The 16888-nt window shown below is 34.1% G+C and overlaps 5 protein-coding genes across 5 annotated transcripts; 1 reads left to right on the top strand and 4 right to left on the bottom strand.

Moving 5' to 3' along the window:
• Positions 1-1234: 1234 nt before the first annotated feature.
• forE (actin binding protein) lies at positions 1235-5049 on the top strand (the record flags this gene model as incomplete). Its single annotated transcript, XM_004354878.1, has 2 exons — positions 1235-1715; positions 1796-5049. The coding sequence occupies 2 exons, from the start codon at positions 1235-1237 to the stop codon at positions 5047-5049; spliced, it is 3735 nt and encodes a 1244-aa protein (XP_004354930.1).
• Positions 5050-5147: 98 nt separating this feature from the next.
• Positions 5148-8197, bottom strand: dimA (putative basic-leucine zipper transcription factor; the record flags this gene model as incomplete). Its single annotated transcript, XM_004354877.1, has 4 exons — positions 5148-6635; positions 6725-7669; positions 7696-7753; positions 7797-8197. The coding sequence occupies 4 exons, from the start codon at positions 8195-8197 to the stop codon at positions 5148-5150; spliced, it is 2892 nt and encodes a 963-aa protein (XP_004354929.1).
• Positions 8198-8826: 629 nt separating this feature from the next.
• On the bottom strand, positions 8827-10700 carry DFA_09072 (uncharacterized protein; the record flags this gene model as incomplete). Its single annotated transcript, XM_004354876.1, has 3 exons — positions 8827-8914; positions 9331-10223; positions 10296-10700. 3 exons carry the CDS (start codon positions 10698-10700, stop codon positions 8827-8829), a joined length of 1386 nt encoding a protein of 461 aa, XP_004354928.1.
• A 1222-nt stretch (positions 10701-11922) lies between these two features.
• Positions 11923-14496, bottom strand: abcD2 (ABC transporter D family protein; the record flags this gene model as incomplete). Its single annotated transcript, XM_004354875.1, has 7 exons — positions 11923-12050; positions 12125-13156; positions 13250-13433; positions 13517-13721; positions 13799-13894; positions 13928-14255; positions 14319-14496. 7 exons carry the CDS (start codon positions 14494-14496, stop codon positions 11923-11925), a joined length of 2151 nt encoding a protein of 716 aa, XP_004354927.1.
• Positions 14497-14994: 498 nt separating this feature from the next.
• On the bottom strand, positions 14995-16851 carry sgmB (saposin B domain-containing protein; the record flags this gene model as incomplete). The annotated part of the gene is made up of 2 exons (XM_004354874.1): positions 14995-16494; positions 16591-16851. 2 exons carry the CDS (start codon positions 16849-16851, stop codon positions 14995-14997), a joined length of 1761 nt encoding a protein of 586 aa, XP_004354926.1.
• Between the last annotated feature and the right edge of the window lie 37 nt (positions 16852-16888).

Below are 16888 nucleotides of genomic sequence, written 5' to 3'. Positions count from 1 at the left end.
ATTTAGCTCAAGGATTTTTTTTTTCAAACCAAGACCAAAACCATAGAATTCGAGGAAGTAGAAAATAAAAAGAACAAACTACAGAAACGGTTTTTCACCCCCCCCCCCCACTCTAACCACTTTGGCATTGGGAATGAAACGTACATAAATAAATACTTATATATAAAATAAAATATATAAAAGTTTAAAATTTAAATAAAATAAATCATTATGTAGACAAGACAGTACTGTCATCACATGTCATTACTACGCCAATTTTTTTTTTTTGGTTGGGGTGGATTTATACTGGCATGTAGGTGGATCGATGGTGTGATACAGAACAATACCCCCATTTTTATTTGTAAAATATATGTATGTCACATTTCCCCTACTCCTGCCTTTATAAATATTACTTTGACTGGATGATAGATAGCAGTACTGGTGGTATGTTGTGTCGTGTTGGTGATTGATCGTTCATAATAATAATAATAATATTCCATCTTTGTGTCTCACACACACACACATACACAACTATCTCTTTCCCTCTTTCTTTCTCTCTCTCTCTTTGTTTGTCTAATACTTTCCCCTCAACCTATGCTACTTTACATGCTATCATAAAGAAGAGAATTAATTTGATGATATATTTTTTCTAAACAATATTTGTTTGTTCATTTTCTATTTTCTTGTTCAGTAAATCAATCTATCTATCTATCTATCTACTTTTTGATCTATCTATCGGATCGTTTCATCAACCGAGTGTCTCGAGACCAACAAAAATCTTCGAAACTTGGTTAAGAGAAAGAAACCGTTGAAAAAAAAAATATTTCAAATTAAATTGGTTGCTTTTAGAACCAAACAGGCACACTCCCTCTCACAGTCTCTCCAACCTCTCCTTCTCACCCAACAACCAACAATAATTAGTTGGACTACTTTGGACTTTACACAAACAACAACCTAAAAACACCAGAGTCTACTATATTTATATCTATAACCCTTATAGTATAAAAAAAAAAAAAGAAAAAGAAAAAGGCAGTAGACAAGACAAGACAACAACAACAAATCTAGTTACAAAGAAGAATTGTATTATTGTAATTTTAGTTAAAACTCTATCAACAACAACAAAGAGTATATAGATAGAGAGAGAAAGAGAGAGTTGTAATAATAATAATAGTTAAAGTATTAAATAATAATAAGTAAATCTAAATTTGTTATCTCTTAAAAGAAGAGATTTCATCTTTTTAAAAAGAGATTTAATATGGATCCTCCACAACCACCAAATAGTACTTCTACTTCTACATCTACTTCGTCTACATTAAATACATCAAATGGATTAAGTAATAGTAAATCATCTGAAGATATATTTACACAAGGAAAGAGAGGACCAACATACCCAACCTTTACCATTAAAGCATCCAACACTACACCCAATGGAAGCATAAATAATAGTCCTACACTCAGTCCAACACAAAGTGGACAGGTAGGATCTCCCAACTCTGTATCAACGTCATTATCCTTTTCCTCATCGACCTCTTCTTCACAATCTCCCTCCCTCACCTCATCCACCACTAGCACAGCCACCGCATCTTCCCTGGCAGCTGCTCAACAAACACCAGAGATTCGTGTAAGAAATCATCATGATTTTAAACCATATCGTTCTTCTTCTCCATGTGTTTTCTGTGGTGAACAAATGAATAAGATTTGGAATCCTTTTACTAGTCATTCTTATAAATGTTCATGTAAGTGAAAGAGAAAAAGAAATTGAAAATATTATTACTATTATTATATGAACACTAATTTACTATCTTTTATTTGTTAGGTTGCGGAATTGTATGTCATAAAAAATGTTTAGATTTAATGAATACGATATCATGTTCAAATAATAAATTACATAAAAAGACATCAACATTGACAGTATCACAACAAAATCAAAATAATCTATCATCATCATCGAATACAATTGGTAGTAATTCAGATCCATTGTCACTATCAAGAAGTAGTAGTGCAGCAGAATTAAATTTACAACCAAATCAGGGAAATACAATAGCAGTGCCAACTTCATCGTTGGCAATGCCCAATCAAATGCCCGACGAAAAGGTGATTGATTCCATGTTTGAATCGTTGGCCAAGGAACGTGAACTATCGTTCCCAAGCAATTTCAAGTGGACCAAAGAGACAAAATGGTTGTTGCTCGTGCAACATGGCAAGCTCAGAAAGGAGGGTGCATCGGCAAGTGGCAGCACTTCTGGTGGCGAAGACCACTCTGCGCCCGAATACTTTATAAAATCACTACAAAGCAATGCTACACAGGAACTATTCCTCTCGTTGCACGTCAACTTGCGTACCAAGACAATTGCATGGTTGGCCAAGTTTATCGAGATGGAAGGTATCGCACTCATCTTTGCACTACTCAACAACAAAAAGAAAGAGTATCGTGAAGAGTGTGTACGTAGTATTGCCATCATTATGAACAGTCCACTCGGTCTAAAGGCAGTGACGAGTGAGCCAGTATCGGCCAAGCGTTTTGCCATGGTATTGGTGACACCCCAATTCTCACTCAAGGCTCGTGCCATTGTCATTGAACTGCTCACCGTCATGTGTATGGAAAAGTGGGTGCCAGGTGGCTACTCGATGGTACTCAAGGCATTGACCAACCTCAAGGAGAAAAAGAGATTTACCACATTTGTCAAATTCATAAAGGAAAATAACTCTCTCGAGATGAAGACCAAAGCTCTTTGCTTTATCAATGTCTTGATTCACGAGCCAGAAGAGACTAGTGTTCGTGTCAATATTCGTAGCGAGTTTTTAAGACTTGGTCTTTATGATTATCTTAAAATCCTTAAAGCTACCCTGTCGCAAGAGGATAGTTTACTCATTCAAATTGAAATCTTTGAAGAAATGATGGAAGAAGATAATCAAGAGATGGAACAAAAACTTGAAGACTTGAAACGTCAATTGGGAATTGATATTGACAATTTGGATGCTGTTTTCAAGGCTATCAAACAAACTGCTTCAAAATCTGGTCTCACCAAATCATTATTGTCGATTATGCAAAACTTGCTTGTCATCAAGAATGACCAAGATGGTATAAAGTATTGGTTGCTTTGTGATAGTCTTATCAAGCAAGTGTCACTCCACCGATCTGGTTTGGGTGATAATATGGACTTTAAGGGTATGTTGGCCAATGTTGACAATGCCACCAAAGAAGTTACGTTGACAAGAAAGTTGGAGGAATTGGAGAAACAAAACATTGACAAGGCAGCCATCATTCAAGAAAAAGATATAAACATCAAGGCGTTGCTCGATATTGTCAAGCAAATAAAGGCTGGTGGTGGAGAAGTATCTCCACAGCTGGCCAAACAAATAGAGAGTATCATGAAGACACTTGAACCTGCCAAACCAGATAAAAATGACAAGACCATACCAGAGGTTGAGGAGCCAGTCACTACGCTCATTCCACCACCTCCAACTTCAGTCGTAGAGGAACCAGCAACCGAGAGTACCGGCGGCCCACCACCTCCACCACCACCACCAATGATGGGAGGACCTGGTGGCCCACCACCTCCACCACCTCCACCCATGCCAGGTAAAAAGGGACCAGCTCTCATCAAGACTAGACCACCTCCAGTCGTTCCAAAGCCAGCTCATCCACTCAAAGCTTTGCAATGGGTCAAGATGCAACCAGCCAAGTGTAACGATTCCGTCTTTAACGTGTTGGGTGAGATGAAGGACATCAACTTGCCATGGAAAGAGATTGAATCCGAGTTTGCCGCCAAGATTATTGTACGTGAGAAAAAGGTAAACAAGCCAAGAGGACCGGCCAACGTTGTCGACGGAAAGTTGGCACAAAACATTTCCATCTTTTTGTCACAATTCAAGGGCTACAGCAACAAGCAACTGCTAGATACCATCCAAAACATGGACGACAAGATGATGAATCGTGATCAAGTACGTCAAGTCTCCAAGTTGCTACCATCCAAGGACGATATGGCCGCACTCAAAGAATTCCTTTCCGCCGAAGAACGTTCCAAGCTCGCCACACCCGACCAATTTTGTATCGATATGGGTGCATTTGCCTATGCCAATGAAAAGATCCAACTTTTCATGTTAAAGGGCGAGTTTTACCAACGCATGCAAGAGATGCGTCCACAAGTAGCCGCCGTCTCATTGGCCTGCGACGAAATCCTCAAGAGCAAGCGTCTCCAACGTCTCTTTGAGATTATCCTCGTGCTGGGCAACTTTATCAACTTTGGTACCGTTCGTGGTGAACAACCAGCCTACAAGATTGATTGTTTGATCAAGTTGGCCGACACCAAGTCGAGCGATCTCCAATCGAATCTTGTCCACACCCTTGTTAAATATTGTACAAACTCTGAAAAGCAACTCCTCACTTTTGCCGACGAACTCCAATCGTTGAGTGTTGCCAAACGTATCATCTGGTCGGGTGTCGTCGCCGACGCTGCTGCATTGACACGTGACTACAATGCCTGTAAAGAAATAGTCGAAAACTTCCAAAAACAAAACATCCCATTCCACGAGACTATGGTCTCGTTCCTCCAAGTGGCTGGAACCGAAATGGAGAAACTCAAAAAGCTCCAATTGGCCACTGAAGAAAACTATAAGAAACTCTGTACATATGTTGGTGAAGAACCTGGCAAGGTTACTCCAGACGAATTGTTTGAATTGTTTGCACGTTTTATCGAAATCTTTGAAACTGCATCCCAATTCCTCGCCGAACTCAAAGAACGTGAAGAAAAGGAAGCCAAAAGAGAAGCTCAAAAACAATTACGTGATGAATTAAAGAAAACTTTAAATTCTAAACCACAAAATAATCAAAATAATCAAAACAACAACAGTAGTAATAATAGTACAGGAAAGAATGATCAAGAAGATGATATTGTAAATGATTTATTATTGGCAGTTAGAGATGGTGATGTATTTAGAAAAGGAAGAAGAAAACAAAATAGTACAGGTGGAAGTCCAATTCCATCAAACGACAGAGAAGAAGTTTCTAAAAAATTAAGTCAAATTCTTACAAATAATTTAAATCAACAACAACAACAAAATCATTAAAAATTAAAATTAAAAATAAAACATTATTTATATTTATAACTTAAACAAACAAACAAATATTTTTTGGTGAAATCAAAACTTTTTTATTTTTATTAATTTTAATTATTATTTGGTTGATTTGGTTGAGGAGTTTTATAACTATACCATTGGAATTTCTTATTCTTTCTACCTGGGTTAACTTGTTGTTGTGGTTGTTGTTGTTGTTGATGTAATTGTTGTGAAATTTGTTGATTAATCTTTTGATCAAGATCAATAATTTCATTGACCTTTTGTTGTTGTTGTTGTTGTTGTTGATTTGTACAAGGCGTTTTGTTTTTGTTATTACTATTATTATTTGGTTTTGGATCACAATCAATTGGAATATTATGAGGTGGAGAATTTACATTATTATTATTGTTATTAGTCAATGGAGATTGAGGAGGTTGTTGAGATGGTGATGAAACTGGTGGAGTTGAAGATGAAGAATGTGGAGATGGTTGTTGTTGTTGTTGATGATGATGATGATTCTGTTGTTGTTGTTGTTGTTGTTGTTGTTGTTGTTGTTGTTGTTGTTGTTGTTGATTTTGTTGTTGACTTGAAAGTATTGGAGATTGTAAAATTTTTAATTGTTCAAGATTGGGAGGTTCAAATGGTGCAGGTGGATTATTGACCAAGTCAATGGGGACTGGTGGAATGTTTACGGGTGGAGGAGAATTGTAAACATTTTTATAGAGATTTTCATAGATTTGTTGGACCTTGTCTAGATTGAATCCCTTGCCTGCTTGAACACGATAGTCGTTGCTATAGGTACTTTGAAATGGAAACTTTCCATCCTCTGTAGGGAGCATCTTGGATACAAACGATGCCTTGTCATTTCCTGGTGTTGGTTTGTGGTTGTGGATGGTTCCCCAAACATTGGTAATCGTATCAACCACACCAATATCATAGGCAGAGACACTGTTGAGTCTAAGAATTAATTTTGCGTGTTGAACTGGTGTAAGGATGGTACTGAGCACCAAGTCAGTATCACAAATCAAATTTCTATGTTTGACAAAGTTCTTTTTCAATTGTTCCAATTTTCTTGTTAGATCCAACAACTCTGACAATTCCATAGTTCCCTTGTCAAATGGTAAAATGGTTGAACCAGTTGAAGCAGGTGGAGCAGATGATGTTGGATATGGTGAATATTGATGTGGATGTGAATTATTTGGACTATTATTATTATTACTATCAATAGGTGAAGTATTGATAAATGGTAAAGGTGAAGAAGAGGAAGAAGAAGAGGAACCACTTGGATTAATTAAAATATCATTGTTGGGTGGTAGAGGTGGATAGGATTGTTCGTTTTCGTATAATGGTGTTCCACAAGAAACCAATTTTCTTAGGAAAATATCTTTAATTTCCCGATCCAACTTGTCACGCTCTGTTCTCAACTCTTCATGAATCTTTGTATGATCGGACCATAAAATCTCAGATGCTCTATATTGTTGTTCATTCATACTAACTTCATCAACAAACTTTCCCCACCACAATGTAGATGTCATTGGTCTACCACAAAATATTGATGTTTCACTACTTGATTTATATCCCATTATTGCTAATCTTGCCTAAAAAATAAAAAAGAAAAAAAATATTAATATAAACTATAGTTTCTATTTTCCTTTTTGTTTTTGTTTTTTGTTTTTTTTTTACATACTTGAGTATAAGGATGAACAACCTTTTCAACTTCACGTTCAATAACAGTTGAACGTAATTGAGAAGAGAAATAATATAATTGTAAAAGATACTCGATCGATTTTACATCATTTTTGGTGACTGCTTGATGTAATTGCAAGAGTAGGTTTTGACTTTCACGAATGACTTCATGGAAATCACTATCTGGTCTCATAATATCTGCCATTTCACCAGTCTTTAATACTCTATTTTCCTTGCGTAACTGTTCATTTTCCAATGCCAACTCCTTTACTCGTAGTTCGACTTCTTGAATATGATCTTTTTTACGTTGACGATAGTTACGACTGGCAGTGTTTTGACTGGATCTAGATTTCTTTTTCTCTTCTTCTTCTTCTTCTTCTTTTTTCTTTTGTTGTTCTTGTTGTTGATGATGAAGGTATTGTTGATGAATCAAATTTTGTTGATGAAGTTGTTCTTGTTGTTCTCTATGTTGTTGTTCAATCATTTCTTTTTGTTTATGATAAAATTGTAATGGTTGTTGTTGAAATGATATTTCCGAAGAAATAGAAGATGATGATGAAGAAGATGATGAAGAAGAAGAAGAAGAGGAAGAGTTATTATTATTTAATGGTTGACCCATTTGATTCAATTGTTGTTGAAGTTGATGTGATTGTGCAAACATTGTATTTTGTAAACTAAATGCTGGTCTTGGTTGGAATGTTGTTGATGATGATGATGAAATTGATGATGATGATGATGAATTTTCAGATCCAACAGAATTACCAGAATTATTATTATTATTATTATTAGTAGAGTTTATTTGAATAGGTGGTGGTAGATTATATAATGTTGTGATGGATGTGGAGGTGATTGTAATTGAATTGGTTGAAGTGGTTGTAGTGGTTGGATCGCTTGTTGTTGAACTGGTTGTAGAATTGATTGAAGAATTGGTTGAAGAATTGGTTGACTAGTAGTAGTCGAAGTAGTTTGAACTGGTTTGTTTGTGGTCGTATTATCATCAACCAATTTAGAAAATTGTTGTTGTTGTTCTCTATAGAATAAATATTGAACTTGAGGAGGGGTAAGGAAAATACCTTGATCTTCCAACTTTTTTTTGGAATTGGTCTTGTTGACTTTGGATGATATTTTGAACAAATGCCAAATCGGTTGGTGCACCCGATGGAATATGTACATTGTTTAATGATGCCTTTTTAAACAACTCATCATAACTTTGTGGTGGTAATGGTACTCCACCACCACCAATATCATTTAATATTGTCTGTTGTTGTTGAAATGATTGAGGAGGTAGACTATTTTGTAAAAATCCATTATTAAATAATTGAGATACTGTTAAATCTTTTAGTTCATTTCCATTGTTATTGTTGTTATTGTTATTGTGACCGTTGCCATTACTATTATTACTATTTGTATTATTTAAAAATGAAGTTAAATCGGTAGATTGATAAATCGATTGATTTAAATATTCGTCCATCATTTTTGTTCGAGTTTGTCTTACGAGGTCTTTTTTGCCTATGAAAATAAAAAATAATATGGATTAATATTTTCCTTTCCCTCCTCTTACTAATTGGTTATAAATTATGAATGACTAGGGTTACTCCTCCTACTACTACTACTACTACTACTGCTTGCTGCTACCGTTGCTGCTATTATTAGTGATAATTTTTTTTGATTGAATAAAATATCAAATTATCCATCAATATTCACCACACATAAACAGCAAGTGTGTTTGTCTCTCTCTCTCCTCTTTTTGATCACATCTATTTTTTTTTTTATATATAGAGGGTTGTATTTGTTTGTTTCCCCTTCTCAACTCTTCTTCTTCTATCTTAAGGGAGGGTCAAGTTCATCAACAATAGCAGTAGCAGCAGGCAATAGTAATAATCAATCATGTCATGTGATAATTAATGAATTAAAATATATTATATATTATATATATATATATATATGTATACGTTACCTTTTTAATAGATTGTCTGCTGTTTTGTAATGAATCTAGATTTTTTACTTTTAAAAAGATATACACACACACACAAAAGGAGAACGTCGTGTTATTATTACAATCTCTCTCTTTTTTGTTTTGCTACTCCTTGTTGTTGTTGTTGTTTAATTATCTCTTGTTTCTTGATAGATAATAGTAGAAATTAATGTATTGTTATTATTATTGTCGTTATTCATCACTTTTATATCAGTGCTGTTATATTATTATTATTATTATTATTAATTTCTTGACTACCAAGGACACTTGAAAGAAATAGAAATATTTTATATATATATATAAAGAGAGAGAGAGATGGGTAGTCTTTAGTTTAGTCGAATATTTAATATTGAGAGGAGGAGGTTGTCTCTTTCAGTTCGTTCCTGAATTCATTAAGGGGGGTTATAATGAAGTTTGCTGTAACGTAATGTTTGTCTCAGAGAACCCTGTTTTTTTTTTTATTTAATTTAATTTCCCACCTCTGAGCTGAGACTTTGAGACCCTTTGTCCTCCTAATATCGAGTCTTTTTTTTTGTTTTTAATATTTTTGTCCAAATACATATATATTTTTATTAATTAATTTAATTTTTTTAAAAACCGTTAAGGATACTTTGTATGTTTGTTTTTTTTACTTTCTAACAAAAGAAATTCTATCAATATAAACATGACGAGAATTTTCTTGATTTCCTAGACCACTGATCATTACACCTTTGAATCTATCAGCTGTGATGAGTTCACTAGGGAAGAAGAGAACGTGCCAATTATCATCGACCCATTCTTGGCTTGGATATAGCATTGGGAAGGTTTGGCTGGCTTCATTGTTGGAAGAGACAATATTAAAGGCAAGGTTAGAGACTGCTTGACGTTCACCTTGTAGAATAACCTTGAATCCTTTAATATCACGCTTGTTAAAGCACAAGTCACCATTTTGACAGGCCAAGTAATAGTTTACATTGTTTAATGGAGCAATTTCAATTACTTGATGATCCAAAAAACTTGATACCGATGGTCTAAGATACGACGCACTTTTATCAACAAGATTGTAATTTACAACTCCCTCGGTTAAAAGATCAACTTCATTTCCTCTTTCAAAATTAACTTTTCTATTTGTTGGTGCTTGATATTGTTGTTTTGGTGCTTGATATTGTTGTTGTTGTTGAGGAGCTTGATATTGTGGAGTTTGTTGTTTTGGTGCTTGATATTGTTGTTTTGGTGCTTGATATTGTTGTTGTGGAGCTTGATATTGTTGTTGTTGTTGTTGTTGAGGAGCTTGATATCTTTGGGGTTGATAATTATTTCCATTTGCAAATTTGGCATCAATTTCAATATCGGCACAAGTCATGTAATATTCTTGAGCATTGAATTCCCAGAACCATTGTAAAACATATTTACCTGGAGTTGATGGAACATTATAACATGCAGTACAAGTAGCATCATTGGTATTCTTTAAATAATCTGAACAATTTCCAAATCTACTAGTTGCTACTGGATGTGAGAAAAAGGTTTCTTGACTATCATCTTGAGTCTAAAAAGAATATATTAATAAATAGAAATAATTAATATATTAATTTTTGTTGTGTTTAATTAATTTACTTACTTCCATACCAGATCTTTGATTTGATAAATAAATTTTAACTTCACCGGCACGAATTTGGGTAGCATGATTTCTAGCAGGCCACTGAGAACAAATTTGTTGACCTGGATAGAATTGACCCATTGGATAACGTGCATCATATTGATTTTGGATGGGAGAAGTATTAATTCTTTGGAATGGACCACATGCTTGACCCAATTGAGTTGGAGCCGGTTTGGTAAACTTTCCTCTTTGAAAGAGGAATCGATCACCTTGTTGATCTGTCAACTGCCAATTTCTTGGGAATGAAGTACATCGATTTTGATTATAATCAAAATTGACACATTTCATAAAACTATGTCCTTCAATTAATAGGGATTGAAGTAGTAGTAGTATAGTTGTAATTAATAGTATTATTATTATTTTCATTTCTTTCTCTCTCTGTATAACAAAATAACAAAATAAAATGATAAAGATGTTTTGACTCTTCTTGTTATTATTATTATTAATTATCCATTGTTGAAAACAGTGTACTTGCATTTAATCAATCATTCATCTTACCCCCCAACACATTACATTCATCAAACTACAATTTTTTAAAAAATCATTTTTGATCATCCATAGTGATACCAGATACCATTGATTGATGGTATCACAAAAGATAATGAAAAATCATTGTGTGTGGGTGTAAATGTACTAGTGTGGGGTTTATAAGAAGTGTTACATCAATGATGATGATGTTTTATTGTCATATTCATCAATTCATAACTATATCAGTATTTTTACAATGATGTTCATATGTGACACAATTTTCTTAAAATATAAATATGAAACATGCATCGAGAGTTAGAGATACTTTATCCAATAATATTAATAAAACAGCCTGTTAGTTTTCAATGATTGCGGCTATCTTGATCTTTAATGTACCGACTATACGGTCTCACTTTCGCTGTAATCATCGTCGTCTTCATCATATTGTGAAAAACACAATTCAAATCATATGGAGTGAATATCGAACACTCATTGGCATTTATAAGTAGTTGAATTCCATTATATTGTTGTTGTGTTTCCAATATCAATACATTTCTATTGTCAATAGAGTCCTATCTGTGAATTGGAATATTATTTCACTAAATTCAAAACAAGAGATAGGATGTATGAGAGGAGATTATGGTCTCAACAAACAAGAACAATCATCTTCTCTCGAATTGGTCCGAACTGTCATCACCATTCAAACTTTGTACCAAATCCATCAGTAAAAATCCAATGATTATTAAGTCGTTTCTAATCTGTGATTGAACACGAGCACGTGATGTGAGGGTAAATTGTAGTATGTGAAATTCAGGATTGACTGAGTTGAAACTATGAATATGGAACGTAGTTTAAAGATTGAATCTTTCGAGATGGTGATCCCCTCTCCCAGGATTCAACGACGTTCCGCATTTCAAAGTATAACCAATCAGTGAATTCGATACAGTGTTCAACGCCCTCATTCTTGCTGATGATGCCAATTTGCCAAGATCTGATAAAATTTCACACCACTATATTAGAATGATTCACTCAATAAATAAATAAATAAATAAACAAAATAAAGTTTTGGATTTGGAAAATAATATTTATGTATTTATGTATTTATTTATTTTATTTTATTTTATTTGTATGATAATGGCTTATTAATATCTGAATGATCAATCTTTGTCCATTCCCAACCACCTCTACCATCAAATAATAATTGATAATCATGATAGGCACGTAATTGTTGTCTATGTGAAACAGTGACTAGAAAAATAAATAAAAGATTAATAAACCTATTCTTTTTTACTTTTTTTCTATTTTCTTTTCTTTATACATACAAAGAGTAATACCAAGAGTTTTACAAGTTTCATAAATTTTACCTTCAACTTCATCAGAGACGGCAGAAGTACATTCATCGAGGATGGCGTATTGAGGACGATGATAAAAGAGACGAGCCATGGCAATACGTTGCTTTTGACCACCAGAGAGGGCGGTGAACCAGTCCTTGACGTCATCCCAAGCCCATTGACGAATGATGGTGCTGTTTGGATCGACAGTTTGGAGGAGGTGTTGAAGATCTTCGTCGGTGATACCGTTACGAGCCATATCTTCGGCAGAGTGTGGGTAGATGATTTGATCACGCAAAGTACCGAGGACAAGGTATGGCTTTTGTGGCACAAACAAGATATCTTCCTTGCGTGGCTTGATGACGGTACCACAATGCAATGGCCACAACTCTCCGAGGATACGGAAGAGTGATGACTTGCCACTACCGTTTGGACCGGTGATCATAACGTTTTGGTGTGGCTTTACCTCAAAGTTGAGGTCAGTGACGAGGAGCTTACCTTCCGGTGATACAATCGACACGTTTTCAAACTTGATAAACTCTCCTTCAATAAAGTTGCCGCCGCCAGTAACCGATGGCATCGATTGAGATGACGACGATCTCTTGATGGAACGAAGTTGGTCACAACGACGACGCCATTCTTGGAGCCAGGCAGGTTGGTCATTGTCCATGTAAATGTCGGTGGTGGTGGGGGTTGTGACGGCGCTATTGTTTGATGAAATATCGTCCTCGTTGACGATGGTGAATGTGCTGCTACCACGTTCCTTGATACTCTTGATCATCTCTAACAACTCGGATACACGTGATGTGTAACCGGCCATGTTTGTGATCTTGTTGCCCAACAATACCAATTGTCCGATGGCTTGTGCCAATGCAACCATCAATTGAGTATTACGAATATAATCCTTGGTCAATTCAGTTGAATCCTTTCCACTTGTTCCCTTTATTCCTAAATAAATTGGTAATGCCATACATCCATATCCAACAATTGATGCACAATATTTTACTAAAAATCCATCAAATACTAAAAGAGTAAAAAAGAAAAGTAAAAAGAAAAGAAAATTAATAAAATGAAAAGATATATAGAATATATTATATTATAAATATTGTTTCTTACTTCCAACTAAACATTTCAAATAACTAACATAACTTGTATGTTTGAAAATATCACCAAAAGATAAATTAATAATTTCTCTTTCTTTTTTACTACCATCATAGAAAGCAATTTCCTCTGCATTGGTAATTAATCTTTGATGAACTGTACGATAATTTCCTTCCAATTCTGATTGTTTTGCTGTCAACTAAAAGAAAGAGAAAAATAATAAATAATTATAAGTAAAAGGAAAATAAATAAATAATAAATTTCTTATTTGTTTCTACTTACACGACCAAAAGGAGGCATAATAATTCTCTTTAAGAAACCAGAAATAATGAAATAACCAAACATTAACATTGGAGAACCCCAACCCATAACACCAACCAATTTTTGAGTAAACAATATTAAATCCAATACTGGTTTAAATACTGTTGTATAAAGATTACTCATTGAATTACAAAATTGTTCAATATCACTTGTTACTCTTTGATCACTATAAAAAATCAAAAAAAAAAAGAGTTATTAATAAATGAAATGATTGTTTTTTTCTTTTGTTTTCTATTCGCTTACGCATTATCAATTTTGTTTGAACCACCAAGATGAGAAGCTTTATAAAAGTTTACACCTTCAAGATATTCCTTGTGAACATATTCAGAGAGACGTTTTCTAAAACGAAGAGCCAACATATCGGTTTCATACTTTAGAGCAGAGTTTACAAATGAGGCAGGGATGGAAATGACGGCAAATTTGAGGACACCATTACGCATTTCCTTCCATTTTCTGGCGACGAGGTTTTGTGCATTTCTACCAGCAATTTCGGCAATCGATACGGATAGCATGGTACGAGCCAACAATAATGAAGTTAAAAACATTAAACTAAGGAATTCCTTTGATCGAATCGATGGAATAATAATCTTTATAATCTTGCCCAAACGACGAAAGAATACTGCATCTACTGTTACTCTTTTCTTTGATTTATCATTTGATTGAACTTTATTATCAACTATTAATCCTGATTGTTTTTTATCTAAAAAATAGAAAAAAATAAGTAAATGATATATATATATATAGTTGTTTGATTTCTACATACTTTCATTTTGAGTTGAATAAAATTTAAATAGAGAATAAACTCCACCTCCAATTGCACCTAAAAGTAAAACCTTTTTACCTAAGTCATTTTTTGGTGAGATTGAATCAAATAGTTGAACCAACTTTTGTTGTGCTCTTCTAATTGATCTATTTTGAACAATGTCTTGTGTTGTTGTCATTTTTTTGTTTAAACAAAAAAAAAAAAGATAACTAACTACGTTAAAAGAAAGAAAGTTACAACAACAGAAACACAAATTGTAATTACTAAATTTAAATTTGAATTGACTAATATTCACACAAATAGGAAAAAGGTTGATGAACACTAATCACAATTTACAAAGTAGTGTGTGTTGTGTGTTGTGTGTAGTATGTGGTTGTTGAGAAATCGATCACTCTACACAATCCTCTTCTTCTTCTTCTTTGTTGTTACTAATACTAATAACTACTTGAGTTTGAAGGTTTGTTTAATAAAAAAAAAAAAAAAAAGTAGTAGCAGAACTTGAATGTTGCAATGGAAAAAGGAAAAAAATTAAAAAAAAAAAAAACAAACCATCTCATCTGACCGGTTTTGACGTCAGTGCTATCCAAATGCAGTTTGCATGACGAAAGAAAAATGGGCAACCCAGAGAGATAGATATTTTAAAAAAATACATCTTTATTCTTTTTTATTTTTAATTTTAACAAACTTGTTTTTGATGATTAATAAATTCATAATGATTAATTAAACTAATTAAGTTGTTATTATAAGATTTTACTATACAAGCTTTATATTGATAGTAAAAAGTAGATTCCAATTCACAAAGAGTATGTTGAATACAAGTATTGGAAGTACATGGATTAGCGATTGGATATGGACTCGAGGAATAAATACGATTATAATAATCTGTTAGCATTGTATGATTGGTAGAGAAACGAGTGATGACGTCTTGCCAATCTTGAGCAAATAGATTATCCATTTGGTAGACATCGGTTGCATTGTATTCAAGTTTCCAAATTGGTAATGAACTATTTCCTGCTTGATTTGCTTGATCCAAGTCAATATGATAGGTTGATGATTCAACCAAATACGACGAGTCAATATCAACAGTATAAATACGATAAGAAGGATTTTGATTTTGGAATGTGGTTGTGGATGGAGTGATATATACTACACCAGAGGGACGATTAGTAGTATCATTGGTACGATAAACTTCAAATCCATCACGATGAGTGTGACCATAGAATGAAGCGACGATACTGTCTTCATAACGATTAACAATTTGATAGAGTTGTTGAGAGATGACATCAACGCAATCAGAGATACCTGGTGGAATATGACCGATGATATAAACCTTTTGACCGGCATCTTCAGCTGCTTGAAGAGTGTTGACCAACCAAGTAATCATACCTGCAGGGTTTGTACTATCGGCCAAAAGATATAGATTTTGATCATTACACCAATTCATATTTAATGATACCATTCTAGTATTTTGAAGAGGTGGTGGCATCATGACGGTATAGTAACCACCAAAATCCAATGTAGACAATGCATCATCATCTAACCATTCACCCCAATACTGTGTCAATGCACTAAACAACCAATTACTGTTTGGAGGCAATTGCATTGCATTGACTGGAACGGCCTCATGATTTCCAATCGATGGGAAAACTGGTACACCCGGAAAGTATTGTTTGATGAGATTGGTGAGATGATGAGTTGCATTGAGTTGAGTTTCTCTGGTTTGCATCCAAATGTCGTGTGGTACATTATCACCAGTCCATTGGATATAATCGATTGTATGCTCGCTTGCAATGTGTTCCAACATGCTAATCAGAGTTGGCATGTTTACATCACAATGATAGTCTCCCCAATAGCCGGCAGCAGTCGGTCCGCTACCCATACCATTATGAGCACGACAACAAATAGGCTCTCCACAATCATTGTTACTACCAGCCACATACATGGTATCCACATGAAGGTCACTTAGATGAAGTATAGTGGCCGATGGTCCACCCTTTTTAGGTGGTACAGGATCGACATGAGGTGGCTTTGGTTTTGGAAACTCTACCACTCCACTAAAATTCTTTGGTGTAAATGGACAAATCCCTACAAATCCACATAAATATTCTGGTGAATAACTTTTATTCCCTACTATATCAAATGTTTCATTTGAAAATAATGGTAATAATCCTTCACACTAAAAAAGAAAAGGAAAAAAAAGAAAAAAAAGAAATGATTAGATCAAGATGAAAGATTTATATATCTTTTCTATTTCTATAAATTTTATACTTACAACTTCAGGTTTTTCAATTTTAAATAATACACAAGTATCTACAGAATATTTGAGTACATCTTGTTGACCAGTTTCAGTTTGAAGCATTGCTTGAACTGTTTTAACTACTACTAGACATAGGTCACATGTTATTACTCCTTTTACATCTTCAACCAAATTTGTATCTATTTTAATCTTGTTTGCAATTGATATAGATGAATGACTATGAACAATAGTAATAACAAATGTTAAAAATAATATCAATTTTATAATTGATTTCATTTTTTTAGAAAGATATAAATTATGAATAGAGAAGAAG

This window comes from Cavenderia fasciculata (assembly GCF_000203815.1).
Source record: "Cavenderia fasciculata unplaced genomic scaffold Scf_EU5ZYIE01BBABR-5, whole genome shotgun sequence".
Taxonomy (NCBI): Eukaryota; Evosea; class Eumycetozoa; order Acytosteliales; family Cavenderiaceae; genus Cavenderia; species Cavenderia fasciculata.
This window is presented reverse-complemented; position numbering and strand designations above follow the sequence as displayed.